This window comes from Eremomyces bilateralis, assembly GCF_010015585.1.
Source record: "Eremomyces bilateralis CBS 781.70 unplaced genomic scaffold P152scaffold_7, whole genome shotgun sequence".
Lineage (NCBI taxonomy): Eukaryota > Fungi > Ascomycota > Dothideomycetes > Eremomycetales > Eremomycetaceae > Eremomyces > Eremomyces bilateralis.
In genome coordinates, this window is record NW_022985073.1 from 1,190,475 (window position 1) to 1,215,414 (window position 24,940).

General features: G+C 53.3%; 7 protein-coding genes across 7 annotated transcripts; 4 read left to right on the top strand and 3 right to left on the bottom strand.

The window, feature by feature from the left end:
* Positions 1-1,609: 1,609 nt before the first annotated feature.
* On the bottom strand, positions 1,610-7,441 carry P152DRAFT_457888 (multidrug resistance-associated protein 1). Its single transcript, XM_033679327.1, has 10 exons — positions 6,995-7,441; positions 4,279-6,943; positions 4,067-4,227; positions 3,858-3,961; positions 3,710-3,739; positions 3,624-3,661; positions 2,653-3,570; positions 2,535-2,603; positions 2,374-2,465; positions 1,610-2,310 (listed from the first exon to the last, which is right to left on the bottom strand). Exons 1-10 carry the CDS (start codon positions 7,286-7,288, stop codon positions 2,059-2,061), a joined length of 4,623 nt encoding a protein of 1,540 aa, XP_033535159.1. The 5' UTR covers positions 7,289-7,441; the 3' UTR covers positions 1,610-2,058.
* A 363-nt stretch (positions 7,442-7,804) lies between these two features.
* On the bottom strand, positions 7,805-10,689 carry P152DRAFT_457890 (uncharacterized protein). The gene is made up of 8 exons (XM_033679328.1): positions 10,248-10,689; positions 10,132-10,194; positions 10,000-10,075; positions 9,825-9,941; positions 8,637-9,764; positions 8,327-8,589; positions 8,154-8,276; positions 7,805-8,075 (listed from the first exon to the last, which is right to left on the bottom strand). Exons 1-8 carry the CDS (start codon positions 10,323-10,325, stop codon positions 7,911-7,913), a joined length of 2,013 nt encoding a protein of 670 aa, XP_033535160.1. The 5' UTR covers positions 10,326-10,689; the 3' UTR covers positions 7,805-7,910.
* Positions 10,690-11,069: 380 nt separating this feature from the next.
* P152DRAFT_394966 (Pet127-domain-containing protein) lies at positions 11,070-12,984 on the bottom strand (the record flags this gene model as incomplete). Its single annotated transcript, XM_033676279.1, has 3 exons — positions 11,070-11,849; positions 11,897-12,851; positions 12,902-12,984. The coding sequence occupies 3 exons, from the start codon at positions 12,982-12,984 to the stop codon at positions 11,070-11,072; spliced, it is 1,818 nt and encodes a 605-aa protein (XP_033535161.1).
* A 2,140-nt stretch (positions 12,985-15,124) lies between these two features.
* P152DRAFT_395129 (RNI-like protein) lies at positions 15,125-18,603 on the top strand (the record flags this gene model as incomplete). The annotated part of the gene is made up of 5 exons (XM_033676286.1): positions 15,125-15,426; positions 15,482-16,132; positions 16,187-16,438; positions 16,530-17,378; positions 17,430-18,603. 5 exons carry the CDS (start codon positions 15,125-15,127, stop codon positions 18,601-18,603), a joined length of 3,228 nt encoding a protein of 1,075 aa, XP_033535162.1.
* Positions 18,604-19,533: 930 nt separating this feature from the next.
* On the top strand, positions 19,534-20,196 carry P152DRAFT_434735 (uncharacterized protein; the record flags this gene model as incomplete). Its single annotated transcript, XM_033677496.1, has 3 exons — positions 19,534-19,636; positions 19,790-19,872; positions 19,995-20,196. The coding sequence occupies exons 1-3, from the start codon at positions 19,550-19,552 to the stop codon at positions 20,194-20,196; spliced, it is 372 nt and encodes a 123-aa protein (XP_033535163.1). The 5' UTR covers positions 19,534-19,549.
* Positions 20,197-20,529: 333 nt separating this feature from the next.
* Positions 20,530-21,812, top strand: P152DRAFT_466088 (DER1-domain-containing protein; the record flags this gene model as incomplete). Its single annotated transcript, XM_033680674.1, has 5 exons — positions 20,530-20,564; positions 20,621-20,808; positions 20,855-20,952; positions 21,305-21,347; positions 21,394-21,812. The coding sequence occupies 5 exons, from the start codon at positions 20,530-20,532 to the stop codon at positions 21,810-21,812; spliced, it is 783 nt and encodes a 260-aa protein (XP_033535164.1).
* Positions 21,813-22,316: 504 nt separating this feature from the next.
* P152DRAFT_466089 (DUF803-domain-containing protein) lies at positions 22,317-24,866 on the top strand (the record flags this gene model as incomplete). Its single annotated transcript, XM_033680675.1, has 3 exons — positions 22,317-23,184; positions 23,238-24,412; positions 24,828-24,866. The coding sequence occupies 3 exons, from the start codon at positions 22,317-22,319 to the stop codon at positions 24,864-24,866; spliced, it is 2,082 nt and encodes a 693-aa protein (XP_033535165.1).
* Between the last annotated feature and the right edge of the window lie 74 nt (positions 24,867-24,940).

A 24,940-nucleotide genomic window follows, 5' to 3' on the forward strand; every position in this document is an offset into this window, starting at 1 on the left:
CAAAAGCCTTGTTCCTGCAAGAAGTGACTGACGACCGGAGAGATACATGAAGTTTAGTATGAGAATATCCAAGTAAAAAAGAACAACGGACTGAGGAATGACGATGGGGGGAAAACGTTCAAGCCCAAACAAGGGTTTAGAGTCGCGCTAACTCTCGCGGAAACCCCTCTAACCAACTTCAATCTCTTGCGCAAAAAGCAGATCAATATCATGGTAGTGCGCCCAGAACGCCAGGACTCTCAATGAAGGCGTGGCGCTGGAGGATGACTGGAACAGTGGACCTTGCGAGTGCCCATGTTGCAACTCCAAGCGAGCCCTTGGCTTGAAGATTTCCAGATTTCCTAGCTACACATAAGTCAAAATCAGAGCTGCGAGTGGTTAAGTCGGGCATTTGGGGCGCTACCACTGCGTGAGTTCCACAAAGCATTACCATCTCCATCTCGGCTGCGACAGTACAGCGCTAAGGCAGAGATCGTACGGGAGGCCCCACAGCTTCCCGGCACTGTGCCCTGCCGAAAGTCCGAAACCAGTTACGGTATATGCAACACATCCGTCGATCCCCAGTAGCCAAGGCGGATGGATCTCCCCGACTTGTAGTGGCGGCTATCACCGCAGAGACTGCTGTGAGTTGTGTAACGCCGGGGAGATGTTAGGTGCGCCAATGCACCAATGCGCCACTCCTGTTGAAGGCTCCCGCACAGAACCAGGTCAGTGGTCGACTCCCTGTTACCCAAATTTGAATTACCCCTCCCTGGACGCTGGACGAGCGCTGGATAAGGCACCTGCAACGGATTGCAGTCCAGGTCCTCCTCTCTATTCCCTCTGGGCATGAACTTACCAGTTCCTCGGGGGCTCGGGATTATATCGAAGGCCTACCGGCTCAAGGGATTGAGTTGCGGATGGTGGTCGATAAGCGACGACAGATCGACCAATCCCGACTTCGTCCCATGTAGTCGATCAAGATTCAAGATCAAGGGCAATCGAGATGCCCGAATAGTTGGGTTCCCGGAAACCGGGTGTCGAAAATCCAGTTGTCAGTCTTACTGACTCGAAGGACTGGCCATCATTCACCTGCAGATTGTTTTGGTTCCGTTGTTTGCTGCTATTGCCCGTGAAAAGCGGCCAGATGCGCCTTGAACCTTACTAAGGAATTTGCCGGGTTGATCGATTGCCGTCCCCGACGGCAGTTGGCCTCGTCTAGTTGCGTCGGATCTGCCGATTGACCGATGGTGAAGATTGCCCCAGTATATGTGAAATTGAGAGCGTGTTCCGGCTCATCTTTCAGTCTTTTTGGCCAAAGTTCGTATTTACGTCTAAGCGAGGTGCTCCCCCGCATATGTAGTGCGCGGTATTCCATACAACGGTATCCGTCAGCTGGAGACGTTCTCGAGGGGTGATCCTTGAGGCTGGTGCTTTTTGTGTTTGACAGCATTTTAGCCTATCATTGGAGCTCTAGACCCTCCTCCATACCAGCACCATGGTTGTCATTGTTCAGTTGTGGGGTGAATCTCTAGTTCACAACTGTGGGAAAGAAAAGGCAACCAGAGGGGTACAGGAGTGGGCCCGAGAATGAGACAATGAAAGAAGAAACGTTGTGGCGTTGCGCCACGTCTCCACAAGAGTGAGGAGAAAGGAGTACGTAGCGAATCCGCGGAGCATCTAGATCTATTGTGGAGCGTCTATGAATTCCGCCCCCTTTTCCAGGAGCCAGGTTTCCGTTCGCGATATACATATTTTTGGCCCATTTGCGATCCTGCTGGATTGCATGTGGCATAGCACTGGTCCTGGGAGTCGGTGCGATAGCCGCCAAGGCAAGTATCAAGCCTGAACATCGCCAATCTATTTCCTATTTTATTTCCAGCAACAAGGTGCATCAGCCACGCAACCCTTTCATCCCAAGATGTATCTGTTCGCGATTAGGGCTTAGGGAAGCTCCGTCTCCGCTGGAAAGCCCAAGGGAAACAGCCGCTGCCACATGGGTTTCCACTTGCTGCTGCGATTTCACCCTTGGGTCCCGGTGACCCGGTGACCCGGTGACGGGGAAAAGAAGCACCTCGTTTATCCCTCCATGGACGCCAGTGTCGACAGAAGATTTGCTTCTTTCACCAACTCGTAGAACAGTCCCTTTTGCCTGACGAGCTCTGAAGGAGTGTCAAACTCTGCCACGCGACCCTGATCTAGAACAACAATGCGATCGGAATCCAAGATGGTATTGATCCGATGTGCAATGGTGATGATGGTCCGGTCCTTGAAGGTATTGCTGCGAAGAGTCGTTTGCAGCATCTGATCGGTTTCAACATCTACTGCAGCCTATTTTGGGGACATCCAAGGTTAGCGCATGGATTAAAGGTCGATCACGTTTGGCACCCTTACCGTTGCTTCATCCAAGACCAGAATATTGCTTGGCGTTAGAAGTGCGCGCGCAAGAGATATAAGTTGCCGCTGTCCTTGGCTAAGATTTGACCCTAGAAGAAGGCTGGTGTCAGCCACTATGTCTGCTTGGTCAAAACGCAAGGGTACAAGGAGAAACTTACCCGCTTCGTAAATGGGTGCATCAAGCTGGCCGGTCATTTTAGAAACATGTTCCTTCAAACGGGCATGATCTGCTCTTGATTAACATGTCGGTGATTTAAACCGTTCACTTAGACTCACCTAGAACACTCCAGATCTCGGTATCATCATGCACATGTGCAGGATCGAGATTGTCACGAACCGTCCCTTCAAAGAGTGCCGCATCTTGTGGAATGATGGCAAGACGCCGCCGCAGATCCAAAAGTCCAATCGAGCCGGTATTCAAGCCATCGATGCTAATATTTCCTTCAGCGGCCTCGATGATACGGAAGAGCGCAAGGGTCAGCGAGCTTTTGCCTGCGCCGGTCCTTCCGACCACACCAATCTTCTCATGGGATTTGAAGTTGAGGTTAATATCTTTCAAAACCAGGTCCAAGCCTGGTCGGTACCTTGTGCTGTAGTGTTTGAAAGAGACGGCTCCCTGCGAAGGCCAACTGATCGGGGGTCGGTTCTTCATGATCACATCTGGCGCTTCGCTGGGTAGGTTCGCATACTCCAGGATTCGTTCTACCGAAATGATGTTCGTCTCGACTTCCACCGTCTGCCTCACGATCCAATTCAGGGATTGTGTGATCTGCAGAGCATATGACATCGCCAAACCAACCAAACCGGCTGAGAGGTCACTGCCGCTTGAGACGGAGATGATCGAAAAGCCCGCTGCAGCTAAAATGATCACCGATCCGATGAATTCCAATCGAATTGCCAGCCACCTGTTCGCGCTAATGGAAGGAAAGTACGCGCGCACATTGGCGTCCACCCGCCATTCGTTCTCGACTGAGAATCGTTTCTGTTGGCGGTACGCGCGTATGGTGCTAAGACCGTTGAGCGATTCCTGGAAGTGTGCATAGATGGGGCTCCGGCTGATGCTGTCCAGCCGTTTCAGTTCGCGAGACGTCCTCAGGTAGTACCGTTGCACATAGAGATAGAGGGCGCCTAGGGGGACGATAAGCGCGATGAAGGCTGGCGTCGACACGGAGATCACAGCGAGTGTGAACGCGGCTGTAGCAATTAGCGCCTGGAAACACAAGAAACCGTGGCGAGTGGGACAATACCTCTAGCAAAGTTCACAAACAGCATATTAAACACGCGACTGCGGTTGGTGAGCGAAATCCACGTGGGTGGGGATGCTGTGACTTACGCAAGAATTTCATCCACACGATATATGTCGCTGTTTAACTGGTCAGCAGGAACTCAACTATCCACAGCAGAATACTAGGATGCATGTTGAGGAGCCAATGGTGTCAAGACGGTAAACGAAGCCTGTCCAGACTTTGCAGTAGACGTACCTGGAGAAGCGATTGAGAATTCGGCCAGCTGGTGTGGTCTCAAAGAAGCTCATTGGGGATCTGAAAATGGCGTACGCCATCTTCTCGTGCAGCTTGCGCGACGCCTAAATAGACCCGCATTAGCAACAAACGCCACATGATTCGCACTTGAGAAAACGGTTTGTGTTTCCGGTGTGAAAAAAATTATTAGACAGGAACAGGGAACCAACCTCGATGGAACAGAAGACATAGAGAATCAACGACTGTAGAACCACCAACGCGGAGGAGCCGATGCCAAAAGCGAAGTAGATGGCAATATTCTTGCCGACCTCCGGATTCCTGCCGGTCTTTCCGTTCATCTCGGCCCATCGCTTGAGCCAGACGCTTCCACCTGGACTCGGTTAACAGGGCAGGTGATGCAGACTCGACAGATGATACTCACCAATGTTGGCCGTCTGCGCACCGACGAGCATGACGAGATACACAGAAACCGCAACCCAGTTGCAGGTTCTGCCATACTCGAGGTAGACCGACCACTTGACCTTCCCCTGGTCGGAGGTTTCGCTGTTTTGTTTGCTCTTGAGGCCCCCCTCCTCGTCAGCCAATTTCCCGCGTGGGCCACGGAAGCTTGCAGAACTGGCCCGACGCAGTGTCGCCATACTCGACTTCCGCAGCCTGCTTGCACCCACTCGTATAGATGTGAGCTGTCCGACCCCTTCCTGGCTGGCCTCGAGTTCGTCGTTGTCTTCGTCCGAGGATGCGCCGGAGACATACGTCTCTTCGCTGTCGGGGCTCATTGACCCGCTTTCCACACCCCGGTCTCCGTCAAGAGCTGTCCGGATTAGATTGGATATTTCACCTTTCATAGCCATCAGTTGCGAGTACGATCCTCGTTCGATGATCCTGCCTTCCCGTAAGAGAACGACGAAATCCGCCTCCTTGAGCACTGGGATGGAGTTCGTCGCCAATATCCTAGTTTTGCCAGCCAGTAGGCCGTTCGAGCCTAGCACGTTCTCAATCAAATGTCGTCCAACATGCTGGTCCACCGCCGACAGAACATCGTCAAGCAAGTAGATATCTGCCCTTGCGTAGACTGCACGCGCCAAAGTTAGACGTGCCTTTTGTCCGCCGGACAATGAAATCCCGCGCTCGCCAACCTCCGTCTGATCGCCATCGGGAAGAGTCTTGAAATCATCCACCAAAGCACAGGCTTTGACGGTCTTCTGGTAGAACGTCGGATCCCACTTATATCCGAAAACAATGTTCTCTCGGACCGATGCATTCATCACCCAGGCCGTCTGTGCCACGTAGGCCGTCGTGCCTCGCACGATGACCTCTCCGTTCACTTTCCAGAGACCTCCGAGGACAGATTGCAGAAGGGACGATTTACCCGCACCCACGCGGCCCACAGCGCATACGAGGTCCCCCTTATTAGCGGAGAAATTAATATCTGTAAGCGTGTTCTGCGGCTCATTCTTGTTCCATGTAAAAGTCGCGTCGCGGATACGCACGCTTTCATCACCCCCGTCCTCAACCGCAGGCTCAACTCTCACAGCATCCGGCTGCAGTTCTTCCGCGACGAAAAAATCCGTGAGTCGCCCGACGGCCACAGTTGCTTCCACAACCTGAGTGATAACCATGGGGAGGATCGAAAGCGGGAAAGTGAGGAGATTGAAGAGAGTGAGTGCTGTGAAGACGATTCGGACAGTAAGCGGCTTGTCTTCAACAAGTACGAAGACTCCAAAGGTCACGCAAGACACTATGAAGGGCGTCGAGGACCATGTAAAGTTAGCAAAGGCCTGCGCAAATGCAATCTTCCGCTGTGTCACCAACTCTTGGTCGTTTCGAATAACATTGAGCTTCTTCAGGAAGGCGGATGACCACGCGTACAGTTTGATACTTTTCATGTTGTTCAAGATCTCAGTGGTCATCCGTGTTCTCGCATCCTTGTTCTTCATTTGCACCTTTTGAAAGCGCTTCATCACCCGAGCGATGAACGCATTGACCGGGACCATCACGACCATGACAGCAACGCCGGCAAACATACTGAATCCAACGACTCTATACAAAGATACCATGCAGAGAACGATTTGGAACGGGGCGGACCAGAGCTGCTGTGCAAACTGCGTAAGATCCTGGAGACGCTGCGCATCCACGGCCATATAGTTCACAATGTCGCCGGTAGATTTGGACGCTCGACCTTCGTTGGAGAGTCGCATGGATTTCGAGTAGATTGCCGCCGTCAATGACGAGCGAATCCGCATTCCCGTCTCAAACGATCGCTGGAAATATTGGTGAAGCGCGGTGGTCTGCACCACAGACACGGCGAACATCGCCAGCGCGATCGCGACGCCCCGAGCGGTCGGTTGGCGGTCGTCGACGTGGTCGTCGACGTGGTCGTAGGACTCCACGAAATCAATCAACAGGCCCAACAGCTGGGGCTGGACGTATTGCAGGACATCACTGCAGATTTTGAACCCCGAAGCGGCAAGGTACGGTCCTCCAAATGCCCGGGCGAGCGCCATGAATAGCGACGGGCGTTTGTGCTCCAACTCCAGCTTCCACGCCCGTTCAAAGGTATTGGAGGCCATTTTCGTTGTGTCCGATTTGCGAAGGTTCCAAAGGTCGTCCTGTGTGAGGAAGGTTTGATATCCCGCTTTCATCAATGGCGTCATCCAGTTAAAGGTCAACGCCGAAAAGATCGTCGCGTATTCGAAGGGGCATTCGTCCTCGTCGCCCAACGCGTCGTACGCCGACAATCTCTTGGGTACCAGCCATTCTAAGACGAACTCGGTTGCAGAAAGCCCGACGGCTATGCAAAATACGATGAAGTAGGGAAGGTTGGTTCGGTAAATCTCGCGAGCGACGAGGGAGCGGAGTTTAATCGAAATGACGATCAGGAGGAAGAGCCAGTAGAGAAGGACGGAGCCATGAGGGTAGCGGAGTCTCCAATGCTCAATGTATTGCACCGCAAAGATGACTCCAGCGGATAGAATCCAGAGCAAGGTGGTCCAGAATCGAATGTCTCCGACAAAGACAGCACCGTATATTCGAACTTGCAGGCCCAACGTCACGAAGAGGACCGCAAGGAGCGCAGCAATGACCGTCTAAATGCACAATTAGCACCATCATACCAGATCGCTTTACACGCAACCCACCAGTTTCGCAAAGAAGTGCCAATCCCGCTTCACAGGCTGGGTAGGCTGCGTCTTCACCATCCACCAGACAGTTCCCGCGCCCCCAAGTATCCCTCCCAGCGCAACCACCGCGAGCCAAACATCCAGGAAGCATGGCGTGAGGTCCCATCGGAACGGACTCAGAGGGCCCCAGCCCTCAATGTTACCGCATAGCGGCTGGGATAGACGGTGATAGAACCTGTCGGGGTCGAGAGGGCGGGGGGACGACGATAGACCGGAGCCAAACGGAGTCTGGAGGTCGCTAAACGCGGTCATTGGAGAAGGGCTAGACGAATATCGACGACTTCACGGTAAAGAGAAGATGTCGAAATACAGTCAGAAGGAGAAGAGAGGTGAAAAGAAGAATAATAATACTCAGAATCGTTAGTTGCGGTAGTCAAGGCGGCCAATCTATTGCTTATGAAATACTGAGTCTGTCTATGATCTGCAGGTGGTGACCAATAATGGCGTCGGTGTCTCTTTAGCTCTGGATCTTTTGACTCCAACCGTTTCCCCAACGCCGCCAGCCTGGGGTCCCAGGTTTACTTGGCTGGTTCCAGACCCGCTATCGGACCTCTTTTGCTTATTTTCGGGCTGAATTAGTAATCCTCAACACGAGCATCCAAACTCCAGAGTGGTTCTTAATATGATCGCTATAGGGAATGTTGATCATCAATGGAGTTATCGCGGTTCGGCTTTCTCGGAATGCCAGTGGTACAATCTCGTACTGTCTATACTACTATGGCGTCTATATACGTAAGTACAGACTATGGATACAGATGTCAGATAAATGTGGATGGATTTGATATTTCATCGAATTATTAGTTGGCTACGGTAGCTTAAATACCCTCTCGAACACACCCTCACGGAAATCGCGTTAGTGGGGGACCTTGTCACCTCATTTGATAAAGTTCGTCCACATGTCGTCGTCGGATTTCGACGGTGGAATCATCCTGAAATCCCTCCATTCCGTATCTCGATCTTTCCGCACTGCTTCCCGATTCTTGTCTACATGCGTCTGGACTTCCCTTTCGAAAGTTTTGTTGTCTAAGGCGACGAACGCCTGGTGATCGGAAAGGTTAGTAATTAGGGACACCGATTTGTCTAATGCGAGGATGGGAGTGACGCTTGAGGTACGTACCTTCAATGCCTCGGGGATGGGTGTCAGCTTCGGTACATCGACCGCATCATCGCTAGCATAGACGAGTACGACATTCTTGCTGTCGTTCTCAGCGGCCCTCAGTACATCGGATACATCAACCCGCTGCAGATAGATTAGCATCAAGCCAGACCAGCGTTAATGACTACACGTACGTCGCAAGAGGTTGTCCCCGCGGTTCCAAAATAAAACTTCCACCACTCCGGTCCAGTTGGCTTCGGGTCCCAGTCGTCTTCTTGCGCTGCCTCTTCTTTCGACCGAAACCCCTGGGCGAGGTAGGTCGTGTTTTTGTTCATGATGACCCCTCGGAGCTGGTATCCGCGATTTTTGGCCGGTAGGGATTTATTCTCTTCGGCCTTTAACCAGTTTTGATGGTCATCCACTGTGGCAATTACTCCCTTCTTCTTCAATTCCACAGCTACGAAAGTTAGTGTTGTTAAACAAAGTACGACGGTGACAGCTTACCTTCGACATTCGCCTTGAGTTTTTGATATGCCTTGTCCAGTTCGTCGAACATGGATTGGTCTTTCAACCCGTTGACGCGAGGCACCACTTCGGAGACATTCGAACGATTGGGGGCGCAGCGCAAGACGTCGTCGAAGACTCGGAGCATATCAGGAACGACAGTCCCGTCTTTCTTCGTGAACTCCAAGAGCTTTTTGAGCTCTTTCTCGTGCTTCTTAACTTCCGCTCGAGCAGTGGAGATGGCGTCGCGGACGGCTCGGGCCATTTCCTGGTTTGCCGTCATATATCTGCCCATGTAGAGATATTCGGCGATGCTGATACCCAGGCCGTCGGTCTTCGTGCTGCTCCGTGTGAGCTGCACGGTGAGGACTTTGGGCGCCTCGCTCAGGGAGGCCACCTCGAAGTTAGAATCCGGGCTGGCCCAGAAGACCATATCTAACGTATCATAGAGGTCTTCCAGCACTTCATCCAGGTCGTCCAAATCGATGTCCAGCGTGTAAAACGGTGCGGTCTCGCCATCCTCTTCTTTGACGACCGCGGCTCGGAATAGCCGCGAAAGATTCAGATCGGCCTGAAACCGACTGAACGAAATCTCGAAACTATGCATGAACTGCTTAAAGGAGGGAAGTATCGGGCCATCCGAATCCGGAGGAAGATTCTGGAAAGATCTCATCCTGGTTAGATTCTCGACACTACCGTAAGATCGAATGGTCAGTTCGGCGAAAGCGAACAATCGCTGAATTTCGGCCATAAGCTCCCAGTCATCGTATTCTTCATCGTTGAGATCGATGAGGCTTTCGAGGGATTCCTCCTCTCTGATACTTCCGTTCCACCAATTTGCCCAGACCCTGTAGTCAACGCCCGTACGTCCGGAGAAGACGATGTTTCGCACCAGAGGAATGTGCGTCACGATGGCGACGAAGTTCGGGAGGAGATCATCATCGTGTCTCGGCTTCATAAAAGTCGGCTCGTCGTCCGTCTTTCTACGGTCAGGCGGATCGGGATCGTCGATTTCTCCATGTAGCGTTAAGGCCCATTTGGAGCTGTCATAATTGGCTTGCGTCGCGGGGCGGAGTTGCCCTCCTCCAATAACGCCGCTCTCTTGCTCACCCATAAAATCCTCCGGCCCTGCATCCACGAAAGTAAGCAGAGTGTTCTACGCACTCGGATTCTGTCAGGGCATTTTACCTGGGAAGATCTCAGTCGCTCCATCTCTGAAGCTTACTCTTGATGGCGGCCGCGACATGGCGGACAAATTCGGATCGACTTGGATCAAATCCGGCATTGATGAATCGATTTGAAAGGCTGGAATGAATCACAATATTAGTCGATTGATCCGCGAAAGGGCAGCGAGGTTTCTCACAAGGTACGTTGGTCTCCGTGCCGCCATCTCGGTCTTGTGCAAACGCACTTTCGTCCCATGCGGTGTCTTTTTTAACCTGAAATTGGGAACGGGTCAGCCAAAGTCCGCAAATCAATATGGCAGTTGGCTTACGAGCGCTTCTTGGCCGTTCGTCAGGAACTGGACGACGGCTGCATCCAGGTCACCATTGTAGATCTAGTGCCAGTGTCAATTTGGCTCGACGAGTTCATGTACTCTGTGTAATGTACCTCAATAAGTCGCCTAGCATCAACTCGTGAAAGGTTGGTGATCTCCTTGACCATATCGACATTCTCGTCGGACACCATGATGCTTAGGACAAGCCCCAAGCCCCAAGGTGTTAGGTTGGTGCGGCGATGTCGGCTTTGATAAAACGGGAAGAAGACCAAACGGGGATTCTTTAACAATGTGAATCACATTCCTAATAGCCCCCAGTGCAAGAGTTAGATGGTTGTGTTTGCCGCCACCCGTTGAGTGGTTTGATGGACATTGCGATATTCTACGGACAGCTGGTCAAAGGGAGGGAACAAATGTGTGGACGCCAGAGGCTCCCAAACCAACGCACAGGAATAATCAGTGAATACGTCAATTCAGGTGTCTTCCATGATGATGTTGAATAACAGGCGATGTTACTTTTCGAGCGATAATAAATAGCTATGGGCTAAGTTTCATGGTTCATTGTTGACTTGGCTTATGGGATTACGCCTCCAGAAGAGTGGATACAGCCAATGACAATTGACAGCCGCCCCATTTACTCAGCGTCTAACTTCGGACAAGATCATCTGCGCCTCCTGATATTGCGTCTTTCATGCCAATGCATACTTGTACCCCGATCTATGGTACGTTATACAATATCAAAATGTGACGTGAGAAGTGTACATGGCTTTCCATTATTCGTTGGATACCAAACCTAAACAATTCTATCATACAACCATAGGTGGAGTGAACACTATTTATACACTATACTAGTATCCAAGACCCTCCATGCGCACACCTATGCGGACGCCTTCCCCGATCTATTCACAAAAAGCTAAGGGAACCGCCATGAGTCCTCAGCTCTTCTCCCCATACAGCCACGCCATATAGGAATCCACACTATCCTCCCTCGCCTTCCCCAATTCCTGCAACGTATGCGCCGACACATTCGGATGCGTCGGCCTAAACACAACCGTCCCCTTCCGATCATCAATCCGATCCTGCGCCCGCCGCCACTTCTTGCTCTCCTCCACGTAGTGGCGGATGTGCCGGAACCAGAACCGGTCCTCCTGCCGGTCCACGCTGCCCCGCGTCAACGCCTGCCGCCGGGCCGTCAGCAGGGCGTAGTAGCGTCGGGCGGAGGACTCCTTGAGTTCTGTGATGGCGTATTCGACTTTCCAGGAGTCTTCGGGGGCGAGGTCGACCGGTCGGTCGACTTGGAAGCCGTTGACGAGGTTTCGGACGGTCACCGTGAATCCTAGTAACGGCGTCTCCGCCTGCTGTTCGGGAGAAGACGTCTTCTTTCCACGTTTTGCGTTGGGTGCGACCTGGTGAACATCCTCCTCCAGCACATCGTTTGGAGCCTCATCTGACACAGTCGGCTCTTCGGTGACTTCGTCACTTCCTTGTTCCTGCTCCAACGCATCCTCAATGGAATCCCGAATCTTGGCCCATTCGTTTTCGTCGATGCTCTTTTCGCTGTCGACATCCTCGCCGAACAAAGACGCCTCATATTCCCGTTGCCGTTGGTCTGAAGCGCCTTGGATCTCCTCGATCTCGGTTTCGGAGACTGGCTCCGCGAATGCATACATGAAAGGAACGACGCCCTCTCGTGTTTCAAAGCTCAGGCGAATGGACTGCGGTCGTCAGCGAAGCCACAGGATATCAGCGCACACAAACTTACTTGCTCCGGGAATCGAGCCGTCGCCTTGTCGAAAATGTCATCGACGACCTTTAGACTCATCCCAAACTCCTGGTCCCCAAGCGACGGGTCCTGCTGCCCGTGAATAGCCTCATCCATCTCCGCTAGGCTGACGTACTGGAACCCAAAGAGCCGCTCGACATTATGATATGCAACGAAGATGCCATCCATCCGTCCGATGCGGACCTGAAGCGAATATTTCAGCATCGTGGCGCGCATCATGTCGTGGAATTCGCGCTCGTATGACATCCAGTTCCCCTGGCTCTGCCGCAGCTCGTACCCCAGATAATCCTCGAATTTCTCGCTGGGGGCGTGGCGGAGGGACAGCACCGCGCGGGTTTTCAGGTCGAAGACGCCGGTGCCCGGCATGCGCGGGTCTTTCGCGTCGAGCTGCGAGCGGAGCAAGATCTTATCGCTCGAACTGAAATGGTAGCCTTCAGGCACCTCGTCGACGCCTTTCGACAGTGCGGGGCTGGTCCTTCGGTAGGTTTCGTAGTCGTCGGCGGGGAGGACAAGGAGTTTCTCCAGCGAGTGACCCAGGAGACCGAAGATGTTCGGAGTCTGGCCATCTTTTGACTTATCCACGGCGTAGACGCCGTTCTTCCATCGGAGAAACACCGTCGTCGGACCGCGCGAGAACTTGGAGAACTTTTTGCTGGTGGTTTCGAACTTCTTGGAAAGCATGGAGAAGTTGAGTTCGCGCCATTGGGACAGCAAGAAATGAAGGTGTTCGAGAATCGAGGTCATGTTCGAGCTGGAGCTGTAGTATCGGAGATTCCGTTCTTTGGCAAGATGTGCTAAGGTCATATCTTTTGATGGGACGATATATTTGGTCAGTGCACCGTAGTTGAACTCCTTCGCGGGCATGATCTTTTGCAGATATGGATCGAAATTGTACACTCGGGAGCGGGGATCTTGTAGGTAATAGACTCCTGGGCTACATACTGTTAGCATCGAAACGGAATGTATGATAATGCGAGACCATACTTGAAAAGCACGCGGTCCAATCCATGGGCAAGGCCTGGAGCGTCAGATGACCCGATATCGATATCTGTGATGTTTAGTGACATATCAACATGGAAGGATGATGCTCCACTCACGCGTCAGCTGGAAACCTTCTCTAGTGATAACCGCAACGTCTTGATTGGACCCGGCTTTGGCGTTTTTCCTCGAAACCTTCTTCTTGGGCGCATCATCCGTTCCCATGAAGGAAGGCAATTCCTCGCGCGGTAGGAGTACCCTCGGCGTATCCCCCAAATCTGTGCTCCCCCGGTTTCTCATCGAGAGCCGCGGACGCGCTCGATGGGAATGAAAGGTTTCCTCCCCATGGGCGATCAAGAGCTTTCGAATCTGCGGTTGATCCTGCGAGCCCCCTATAGGATACGTCCGAATCCGAGGAGTCGACACACGATGTTTCCGGATTGTAACATGTCCTCTAGGCCGTTCGATTCGGGGCTTCTGCTTGACGCTGGAAATGGGAGGCTCCGTTCCTGGTCGAAGTCGATATCGGAGCTTAATTCCACCATTTGAAGGGTTGGGCTCGGTTCCGCTCTCGTCGGCTTTTGCGGGAGCGCTGTTTGGCAGGGAGTTAGGTACGGCTAGCTCAGTCGTTTCCGCGACCTTGTCTGAATCGACCGGTCCACCCTTCCCTCTACCTGAATAGCTGATCCGAATCCCCGGTGTTGGAGAACTGGTATCCTTTCTGGCCGTCCACACTTTCCGAGACCTTGCTTTTATATTGTGTTCCGTCCCAGTCTTGCGCACAATGGTGCTAGACTTGGCTTTTATTTTGCTTCGGCGGACCAGTCGACTCGGTACTGTACTTGCGCCTGCGCTGGGTGGTTGGGGGAGAGATCGGGAGGAGACAAGTGACGACGGGTTCGAAGGAGTAAGGCGACGAACGAACGTCTTAGATTTAGGGTTGGGTTTGAGTTTCGCGCGCCCCGACCTATTTCCATTCTTCGGGGAAGGAGACTTTTCCCCGGTGGATGCATTGTCTTCGCTCTCCTTCGGTGTGCTATGTGATCTGGACACTTGGACATAGTGTCTTGCGATCGATTGAAGTGTCGTAACCCTTGCTTGTCGTGCAAGACGCACTTCGATATTGAACATAGAGCGGAGTGTATATGGGGAATCGGCGCATGGAGGAGAGGGTATCGTATCGGGTTGGGAGGGAGTAGGATGGGCCGCAGGAAGTCGAGGGGATTAGTCCATTACAGAATACAGCAAAGAACTGGAAGATGGAAAATGCAACAAATGATTAAAGAGCGACGAGGAAAATGGACCACGATCAGGTCTTTTACACACCCTCTGTGATTCCTCCTATCAATTGTAATATTGTGGTACTCTTTCAATGGCTGGACCAGACATCAGACATGGCGATGAACAAAAACCATCACCCATGTCGGAGTTGGAGAGAAGGCGCAAACCAGATCCCTGCACAACTTCCCTGCACAACTTCCCTGCACAATTGGATGACCTCACACTGTCACACAACAACACAACGCGATCTAGTCACTACACTGGACTCCCGACTCCGCCACTCCGGGATAGCCTACGTACGATGCTAGATTCTCGCTACTAACTTTCTGTCACTACCGAAAGAACTCGATTGTTCCCTTGCCCTCACCGGCTCATATCTTCACTCTTTTATTCCTCTCCCAGATCCCATTTCGAGCTGTGAGCGCTGCTGTGATGGGATCAATTCCTACCCCTGCTGCGCCTCGCTCCAGTATCTGGCAATCGGACAACCCGGAGACATGCTTCCAGTGCTGAGAATACGATCTGGACATATGAATCTCTCAAGTGGCTGGATATCTTTGCGGATGAACACGAGGTCCTGACTTCTGAGGACAATCGGTTACACACGATAGTCTCATCCTCGGACCCCGCGATCTATGTCTCTGCGAGTCCCGCAATTCTCTCCATTGTACCCTTCCGAGATACGGATTTCGAGGGGGAAACGGCGGCACCACGCAAGAGCGTGACAGGGTCGTCATGTCCTTCCGCAACAGCGGCAAAGATGGCAGGAAGAGGAGGAGCATCCTCGGCATGATGCCGCTGGCATCGTTTGCATCGAATGGATCGGAGGACGAGATCAAGCAGGAGGCCAAGCCCAAAAAATTGGTGAAGAACCCTCGCGCATCGCGATCGGATTCAAACCCTTCCTTGAAGGCCTCCGATCATGAAAGGGATTCCTTGGACCGAGTCATGGCCTCTAGTCGGCCTTCGACGCAACCCAAGGGCAGGCCCGCGTCGCTGTTCGGGTCGCTCCGTTCGCTTCGCTCCCTGGACCATTACGAGGAACCCCTATCAGCAACGAGCATTACACCTTCAATACATTGGACACCACTCGGAGAGAATGCAATACCACCGTCCCGAGAAGTGCTCCACCATGGAGAGGTTCAAACGAGCAGCTCAATGTTTCGAAAGAAGAGGGAATATCTCGTGCTTACTGAGACTCACATCGTACGAGTGAAAAGCCAGCAAAAGGCCGCAGATACGTTTCCTTCGTATGCATGACATTACCATAGTTAGCTGTGCCTCTACTTGCTAACTATGTTGTAGAATTTCACCGTCCAATGGCAAAGGCCTATACGCTAGACATCGCTCAACCAACTCAGGTGGGTCATTGCATGACCTGCAATCCTTCACTTCGGAAGCATCGGGCGACAAAGACTACGGCATATCTCTCCGTCAAGTGGTTGCCGTGTACAACCCGGGCGACGGAAAGCCGTACTTCGCGATTGAAGTGGCATGTCTGGACGAAGAGGTGAACCAGGCTTCTATCATGACGTTACAATTTGACGACCCGAATGACCGTGATGCGTGGTTCTATGCCATTAAAAGCGCCGCCACCCAGGTCTCCATCGCGGATGATCAGCCCATCAGTCCGTACAACCTCAACCTCGCAGCCAGGACTGTGGAGGCAGAGAATGATTATGACCCGTCTCACTTTCTCGTGTATAAAGTCGTCGTCCGCCCCGCCGGCAAATCATCCACCCGATCTTCCGCCGACGACCTGTCCAAGATTGTCTCGACCGTGTGTTTTCTCGTCATTGGTGTGCATAAGATCCACCTGATACCCCTGTTTAAATCGCCGAACCGATCGTCCAGTCCAGCGCTTCACCAACCGTCGAACCAGGGCTCCTTCGGCATCCTGTCCATGTCGGCCGTCTCCCTTCTTGAGGCCGAGGATCCGTTCGAACTCTCCTTCAGGTTTGCACCCCGTAGCTGCTTCCCTCCGCGGGCGTGATGCTGACCCTTGCGAAGGCAGCCTCTGAAGGCCAATAAAGTCATCCACCTCGCCTCCCTCGCGGCCCCTGATATCGTGGACCGGTTGCTCCATGTTGAGCGGTGCTTGCGGCCGGGATGGGTCGAAAAGCCGTATGCTCTCGAGCTGCCTCCGTCAATGAACGAGAAGCTGGTCACCCTCGAGGACCTACAACTATCCACGGCGGAAACCTTCGAAAGGACCTTGATAGCATATTGTGTGGCCTACGGCACTGACCCGGCGCATATCCGGTAAGTTAATCGTCAACGGTGGCAATCCATGGCCTGATTTTATCCCTCAGCTTGTAATATGCTTCACTCAACCCTTCTAACGGCAAGACAGATATCAAGTGTCCGAGCGATATGACAATACGCAATGCTTCGAGCTCCTTCCACCCGTGGGAGCCCCGAAAGTTGCCTATCATGAGTTAGAGCTTCTGGCCGTCATGCGCGCGTTACGGTACAACATAGCCTTTAACAGCATATCCTTTGCCAAGGTGTCCCTTGATCCGCTCCGACGCATATATGATCCATATGGTACGGATTATATGTGCATACCCCGAAACGCCCTTGCCGCCTATCCATCGCTGCAGGAGGATTTCCAGGCCTCTTCACTGTTAGTCTCCGAGACACGGCTGTTGGCGATGGCCAACACGAAGTTACGAGGCCTCGATTTCGACTCTTGCATCAAGCAAGTGCCGCGTGAACCGGGCGATGATGACCAGCAGCCCAACGACGGCTGCGCGCTGGTGGAGGCGCTCATCCCGCTGTGCAAGACCCAGCTGACCAATGTGGATTGGATTGGATTCAACAACATCCAGCTGGGCGAGCTCGATATCGAGTATATCGTGGACGCGGCCGCCGACCGAGCGTGTCATTTCCGTGCGCTGGAACTGAGCAACTGCGGCCTGAACGACCGATCTTTGTCGCTAGTCCTGGACGCTCTGCGCGCACAGGAGAATACGCTAGAGTCGATTGACTTCTCCCGCAGCGCGGGACGGCTGAGCCCCGCGATCTTTGAGGGCCAGATCGGCGTGTTTGGATACCTGAGGAGCCTGAACTTATCGTACCTGTCGACAACGGGTGGCAATGAGGCACTGATACCCGCGGAAATTCTTATGAAGTGGAACCTTCAGAAACTTGCTCTCAGCGGATCCCCGATCAGCGGCGCGATGCTTGATGCCATTGCTGTGTAAGTATTCTGCATTATCCATTTGAAAAGTTGATCTGACGGCTTCCACAGCTATCTCGAAAGTCCCAAGTCTTCCTGTTTGCAAGAGCTACGGCTCGATCACACTGCCATGACTGGGGGCGAAATGGCTAAAATCCTCCTTGCGATGACCAAGGAAGAAGGGTCGGAGCGTGAATTACACCTTGACTTGAGCGAGAACCGACCGGAAAAGGACCACCGTCTATTATCTTGGGCCATATCGAACGGACATGCACCGTCGAATCTTACCATAAAATACCTGGAATATGAGAACGAAAGCCTCTTCCGCGAATTGATCCTTGCGTTAGGGAAGAACCGAACGATCCGATCCTTGGATATCTCAAAGGCAAAGCTGCCTCATGACGCCTCGGACGAGACCTGCAATGCCCTGGAGGCTTTGTTTAAATACAACACGTCCCTTGTCAGCCTCGACATCTCGGGAGAAGATTCGAAACTGGAGACATCGAAACTCGGAGTCGGCCTAAACCAAGCTCTCCACGGCCTGAAGGAGAACAAGGCCCTCCGATCGCTGTCCATCCAATACCAAATGCTCGGCTTGCCCGGGGCCAGTACGCTCGCCGACGTCCTCAAAATCAACGACACCCTCCAATACCTTTTTTGCGAACACAACGCCATTCCCCTCTCCGGCTTCACCGACCTCATCAACACCCTCTACCGCAATACCTCCATCCTCTACCTCCCCGAGATGCAAGAAGGCCGCGATGACGCCCTCCGCCAGACCGAATCCCAAGTCAAAGCCATCCAAGACGACGCCGTCGCCCACACCCCGGGCAAGTCCTCCGTGCGCACCAAGCTCGCCCGCACCGCCCGCCCCTCCCACCGCCGCCAGTCCTCTAGCATCAGCTTCTCCGACCAGGACATCCAAGCGGCCCTCCGCCTCGTTGAGGAAAGCTGGGACCGCCAGGTCTATCGACTTCGTTTATATATGTATCGGAACAACTGCATCGCGCAGGGCATCCCCGCGGAGATGGAGATCCTCGAGGAGGAATACGAAAGACCCGACGACGCGATGTCGAGTACGGGGAGGATCTTGGAGCAGGTGAAGAGCGAGACTACGCCGCGCGTGGAGAAGGAGCTGGAGCTGGGTAAGGGGGAGCAATCGCGGGACACGAATGGGGAGGAGATGTCGCTGACAGATGAGATCGAGCTTATGCTGGGATGGGCGAAGAAGGGAGAGAAGGCGTGAAATGGGAGGTAGCACAGCACTCCTTGAACCCCTTGCGCTCAAGCGCGGATCGAAGCGTCTGCCGATAACAATCCAGCTTCCAAACCCTCACAATCTCCGTATACGAAGCGATTCGCCGGTCATAACGGCTGCCAGGCCACTCCACAATCTCCCTAACCCGCTCACCCAAGGGCTTCCATGACCGACCTCTTTTGGTCCCGGGTCTAGCCCGGTTCGTACACTTGGAACTCTTCGCTTTTAAGATCCAGTATCCGGTAGCCGGCGGAACCCCACATTCGCGAAAAGTATCGCTATTGGAGAGGTCGCGGCGATGCCGACGGAGAGCCTGGACTTCGCGCGGTCGGCCAGACGTGACCGGCGGGCGCGGGGGTTTGTGGAGGGGTAGGGATGGGCTCGTAGGGTGGTGTAGGGTTTTTTGCGACGGCGTAATTTCATGATGTAGCTAGTTTGGGTTGTCTATATTCATTCTATGAAGAGATAAACGTCTATAAGTTGATAATATCGCTCCTAGAGGGTACGTCATAGGGTGTCTAAATGGTGCTACGACTATTGTATCAATCCTGGCCCCTGGGTTGTTATCCTCTGTAAATCGATGGCCTTGTCTCCGTAGGTTGTGCTCCTCGAGTCTATCATGCAATCATCTATGGCGAGGATTGATTGTCATTGGTTATTGCTCGCTCGACCTGTTGTGGATCCAACTTCCGGAGTCACAGCAGGAATGATGTGATAATTGCAGATACATAACAATGCATTCGAGGCAGGTCAAGCAATCATGCCCCGAACAAGGGTCCCCAGATTATCTGTGGAGTAGAATCAGCCCTTTCCGTCCGAGAAAGCTTCAATTATTTATCTCTCTCCTGATCCCGTATCCAATGCCGGTTTATTGCACCAAACCGTAGACGTTCGTCTTGTCTCTCCGTCCTAAGGAAGGCGACACTTCCTCACTATGCCTCCGGGTGGAAGACTCCAAGATGAGGAACTGGATCGTGCGGCATGGCAAGCTGCCAAAGCTGGCGCAATCGGTGCGGCAAAGGTACGTTTCCGCAACAATTGTACTTCATATTAGAATTTCCTACTTCGACATTGTTTTTTGAGTCTCTGTATTGTAAGGTCGCGTGTTTCTGTTTATTTGAGGAATCACTATCCGTGCTGTCATCGAAGGCTGCTGACGAAACCTCCCTCTCAGTGGGGCGTAGGTGCAGCAATGTTAGGGGGAGCGGCATACTTCTACAGTCCGATATATCGTGGATTGACCATCCAATTCAAAATGTAAGGATGTCTCCCTTTACCCTCACTCCCTAAGCATATTGTCTAGTCGGCAACGAGCAAGAACCATCTCTACCCCCTGCCGGTCCTGTCCTGTATTGGTCCTAATAACAGCCATGGCACAGCTATCTCCAGATGTCCGCGATGACGCTCGGTGGGATCCTCAAAGGGGAGAGCTACATGCATGACCATAAGATCCGAATGAGACATTACCGCCGGCTACAGAGCGATAGTCGGAAGTGGAGGGAGAACGAGGCGGACTATGAGAGTCGAGGGACGCCGGGGGTGGGAAGCGAGGGACATGTAGGACGTAGAGAGGATAGATAATATAATGATTCGTCTCCTTGGATACGACATGGAGTTGTTTGGTTCAGACACGAGAAGTCCGTCCCAGTCCACGTTCTATATCTCTTGCTCGTGGTCGACATGATCTGATCTGATACCAAAGCACGACTTGACTGTTTGCCTACTTAGTTGCCTCAGAGCCTTGCTGCCTTATCCTGCTCATGCCATCCTCACTGCCACGATCCTCCCGTCCTCTTCCACCTTGACCGCAACGTGTCTTTCTTCCTCAACATCACCAGTAACATCACGAATTTCTTGTGGAAGATAGACCTCTAAGCTCCAAGGACCCCAAAGCCTCCATCGGCAGAATTCAAAATGGACGTGTTTTGGGCCGCTCCCCCGGTGTCAAGGTACCTGACCCACAACCTGGATTGTTTGCAGCATCAAATCTGATAGCTGATCCCAGAACCATCACAGCCTTCTCGTTTGTGATGTCGACCTTGTCCCATACCGGGTTTCTGTTTCTCGACCCCGGCAGTTTGGTCTTCTTCCCGCCGTTGGTGTTCGGTAAATTGCCGCCGGAGCTCTGGAGGGTGGTCACATCATGCTTTCTAACCAGAGGTGGCCTCGCACTTTTATTTGAGCCGTATATGCGTGAGTTTCCCGCTCGATGTTGGTCGAAGATTTCTGACCGGATTAGTGTATCAATATGCGAGCGGCCTCGAGCGCGAATCGTCACGATTCCCGAATCCTGGGGATTTCTTCATTTTCCTCATTTTCCTTTGCACGGTGATAATTGTAGGTCTTGCATTTGTTCCTTTACAATTTGGTCCTCGCACTCTCATATCCTTCCCCCTTATAGTTCACCAAACCTCACATTTCTGCCCGTACGGCCTCTAGTGGCTGTCACGGTTCCTGGTACCCAGGGAGATTGACCCTTCGTCAATGTTCGATCAATCATTCGCAATACTAAACAATCGAGCTTGGCGGAGGAATGGTGGGCGCCTATCTTGCTGCCGCTGCCTCAAAGGCTTGGTTAGCCGGTAGGCGCCCTACATTCTTAGCTGTTTGAAATGTTATTTGAAATCGAGCCTTGTGGTCTTCGCGTCATTATATTATTGATTGAATTCTGGTTGCTAACTGAATTAAGGGACTGGCCTACACTATACTGGGGGCCGAGATGTTCCTTCCAGGTTGGTACATCCGCTATCATTTATAGACGACTCTGACCTCGTATAGCCCTCATTTTGGCGTTGGCCTACACCTTTGCGCAGGATAACCCGGACCGACAAGTCAACGTGATCTTCATTAACATGCCGGCCAAGTTCATGCCATATGCGATGCTCTTCCTTACCTACATCGTGGTCGGCCCTTACATGATGTATGTTGAGATCACCGGTCTGGTTGCCGCTCATCTCTACAACTTCTTGACGAAGATTTGGCCTGCCTTCGGCGGAGGCACCAATATCATCAAGACCCCGGGTTTTGTGAGCAGGTGGTTTGGTGGAGGAAGCCCGCAGGCTAGGAGCTTCGGTATGGCCTACCCGGGACGAGTAACTGCTGCACAGAACCAGCCGGGTTCTGGGTCAGGTAGCGGATTCGGAGGCTTTGGCTCGGCATGGCAGAGAAGAGGTGGCGGGAGACGCCTTGGAGAGTGAAGATTGCAAGCGTGCTTTGTACCATTTAATTTGATGAAATCATATTCCATGCACTGGAATATCTAACTCGAATGTCTCTCGCGAGCATCTGCAACCCAATACTCTGCATTGCATTTCCCCGGGTCGGTTCGGATGCACTATAGCGACATCATATTGTGGCGGTGCAGTCCGCGGTTCCTCGCTGTTACTGGCGCCTTCCCCGTCATTTCCGTTCAAGTTGCAAAGGGAATGTAATTACATAACCACAGTCCATAGACTGATCCTACAAAGTTGGAATAAACAATCGCAAAATTTGACATTCACGATCTCTTTATCCCCTTCGGTGTACATTCATTGATTGTCTAGCGCTGCTTTCGTTAGCAAGTCGCTTGCTTTTATTGTCCGGCGTTCGAACGCGTCCCTCGGGTCCCATCCAAGCCCGGGAACGCCGACGTCACACAATTGTTTAAGAGCCTTATCCCCAACCCTATGCGACATCAATAACGCGGCGGTCATTGGGCGGCCATGTATATATCAGCTGCACCAAATGCCGTTCCAGCTGTCTCCATAACTCCTCTCACCCTCGCCCGGTACGCCGCAGCCGCCAGCGAAGAAATCGATCCGCACCACCGCAGCGAACAATGGTCCTCCTTCATCGGCATCATCACCGCCATTGTGGGCAATATCCTGATATCATTCGCGCTGAACACGCAGCGGTATGCGCATACGCGGCTGGAACGGCAGTACAAGGAGCGGAAGAAGGCGAGATGGAAAGCGGAGAATCGACGGAATGGCGTGGGCGCGTATGGGATCGGCTCGGAGCAAGCGGACCGAAATGGAAGCGCGATAGGACATGATTCACCTAATGGTCATGATGGAGAAGAGGAGGCAACCGAGACAGACACGCTTCTGCCTAGGAGCATTGACAGAGATTCGTCCGAGATAGAAAGGGAACAGACCGACTCTGACGACAGCGCCTCGCAATCCTATTTACGCTCGCCATATTGGTGGACGGGCATCATCCTCATGATCATCGGCGAAGCTGGCAACTTTCTCGCGTACGGCTTTGCGCCCGCATCGATCGTCTCGCCGCTCGGCGTGGTGGCGCTCATCTCGAACTGCATGATCGCGCCATTTATGCTCAAGGAGCCGTTTCGAGGGAGGGACTTTTTTGGCGTCCTCATTTCCATTACGGGCGCGGTGACCGTCGTCCTGAGCGCGAACACCACAGACCCGAAGCTTGGACCGGACGAGTTGTTGGATCTGATGTCGCGGTTGGAGTTTAAGATCTACCTTGGGATCACGACGGCGATGATATTTGGGTTGATGTGGGTGAGCGCGAGGTATGGGCAAAAGTCTATATTCGTGGATCTGGGTCTTGTCGGGCTATTTGGTATGTTTATCGTAGGTTCAAACTCTAAAACGCTGCTAACCTGTTATCCGTAGGCGGCTATACTGCTCTTTCGACCAAGGGCGTCGCATCGCTGCTTTCCTATACCCTGTTCCGAGCGCTGACGTTCCCTATGACATATTTGCTGGTCTTCGTCTTGATTCTCACTGCGGTCATGCAAATCCGCTATGTAAACCGGGCGCTCCAGCGGTTCGATGCAACCCAGGTCATCCCTACGCAGTTCGTCATGTTCACTCTATCGGTCATCATCGGAAGCGCCGTGTTGTATCGCGATTTTGAGAGAACTTCAGGGGACTCGTCCGGAAAGTTCATTGGTGGTTGCGCCCTGACGTTCATGGGCGTCTGGCTGATCACGAGTGCCCGCGAACCCAGGGAGGAAGACGATGGTTTTGGATTCGAAGAAGAGGAGGAGGAACACATCAACCTGGCCCGGGACTCAAGGCGCCCGAGCATCCAGCAACGGGACGATCGCAGGGACAGTATCCGACACAATCCTCACGCCTCACTCCCAATGTCTCTCGGAACTCCAACACGATCAAGAGCGCCGCATTTACCCGTCACCGGCACTACCCCGGCCTTGGCTCCACCCGAAACCATCGAGGAGCAATCTCCCGAAACCCTTCGACCACAAACACCCCAGCACATGGCGCTTCATTCCGATCTGGACACGCCATCCGAAGTCTCTTCCATTGCCTCGACACCTACACTGCCCACTAATCACGCATTCGACTCGCATTCTCCCCTTCTCAACTCATACCAGGACGACTCCCACGAATCCTCGCAAACGCCCAAAAGGGCCGGTTTCCTCCACCCGCTCACATCCCTCTTCACCACGACCCCCTCGAAACCCCCTTTCGAAACCCCCTCGCACTCCACCCCCTCCCTCCCCACCATCCCACCTCACCACCCCCTCCCACTACCCCGCACCCCCACCACCGGCACCACCTCCGGCCCCACCACCCCAACCCAATCCCATCCCCATCCTTCTTCCACCACCCATGGTCCCAAACCCCGCCGCTCCCTCACCAACCTCCTCCGCCACCCTCCCCCCCTCTCCACCCCCCTCTCCTCCTCCCTCAGCGCCGTCGTCGCCGACGAACTCCGCCGCGGCCCGCCGCGCCCCCTCCGCCGCCGCCACACCATCCGCTCCCCGCTCCCCGCCGCCAGCGCACCCGTGACGCCTAACTCAATCGGGTCACGGTCGCGCGGGGTTAGTGACGCCGGGTCGATCTCGGGGATGTTAGGCGGCGGCGGGGGTGGGTCGGTGTGGAGTGGGTTGGCGAGGACGAGGAGCGCGGAGGTGGGAGAGTGGGAGGAAGGGAAAAGGAGGAGAGGGTTGGGGGAGATTTGGGGGGGTTGGAAGAGGAGGGGGAAAGAGGGGAGGGGGGAGGGGGAGGGGGAGGGGGAGCGGGAGGCTGATGTGGAGGCTGGTACGACGGAGGAAGCGGAAGGACGGTAGGGTTAGGGGATGGTGGTTATAGACGGTCGCCTGGCGAGGTCTTGGTGATATCCAATTTGTGCAACGACTGTCGATATGGTCAGGTCTGAGCAGAGCCTGAAAGATACCCGCGGCGGTTGCCGTGCATGAGGGGCATTTTCGTTCCCTGTTAATAATACTTTCGTAGTTAAGTACCGGCGATATTAATGTCGCCATCGTAACATGACGTACAATATCCCAACCGCCTACATGCTCTCTTACGTGATTCTCAACGTACGAATGAGGGATTATAGCCACTCT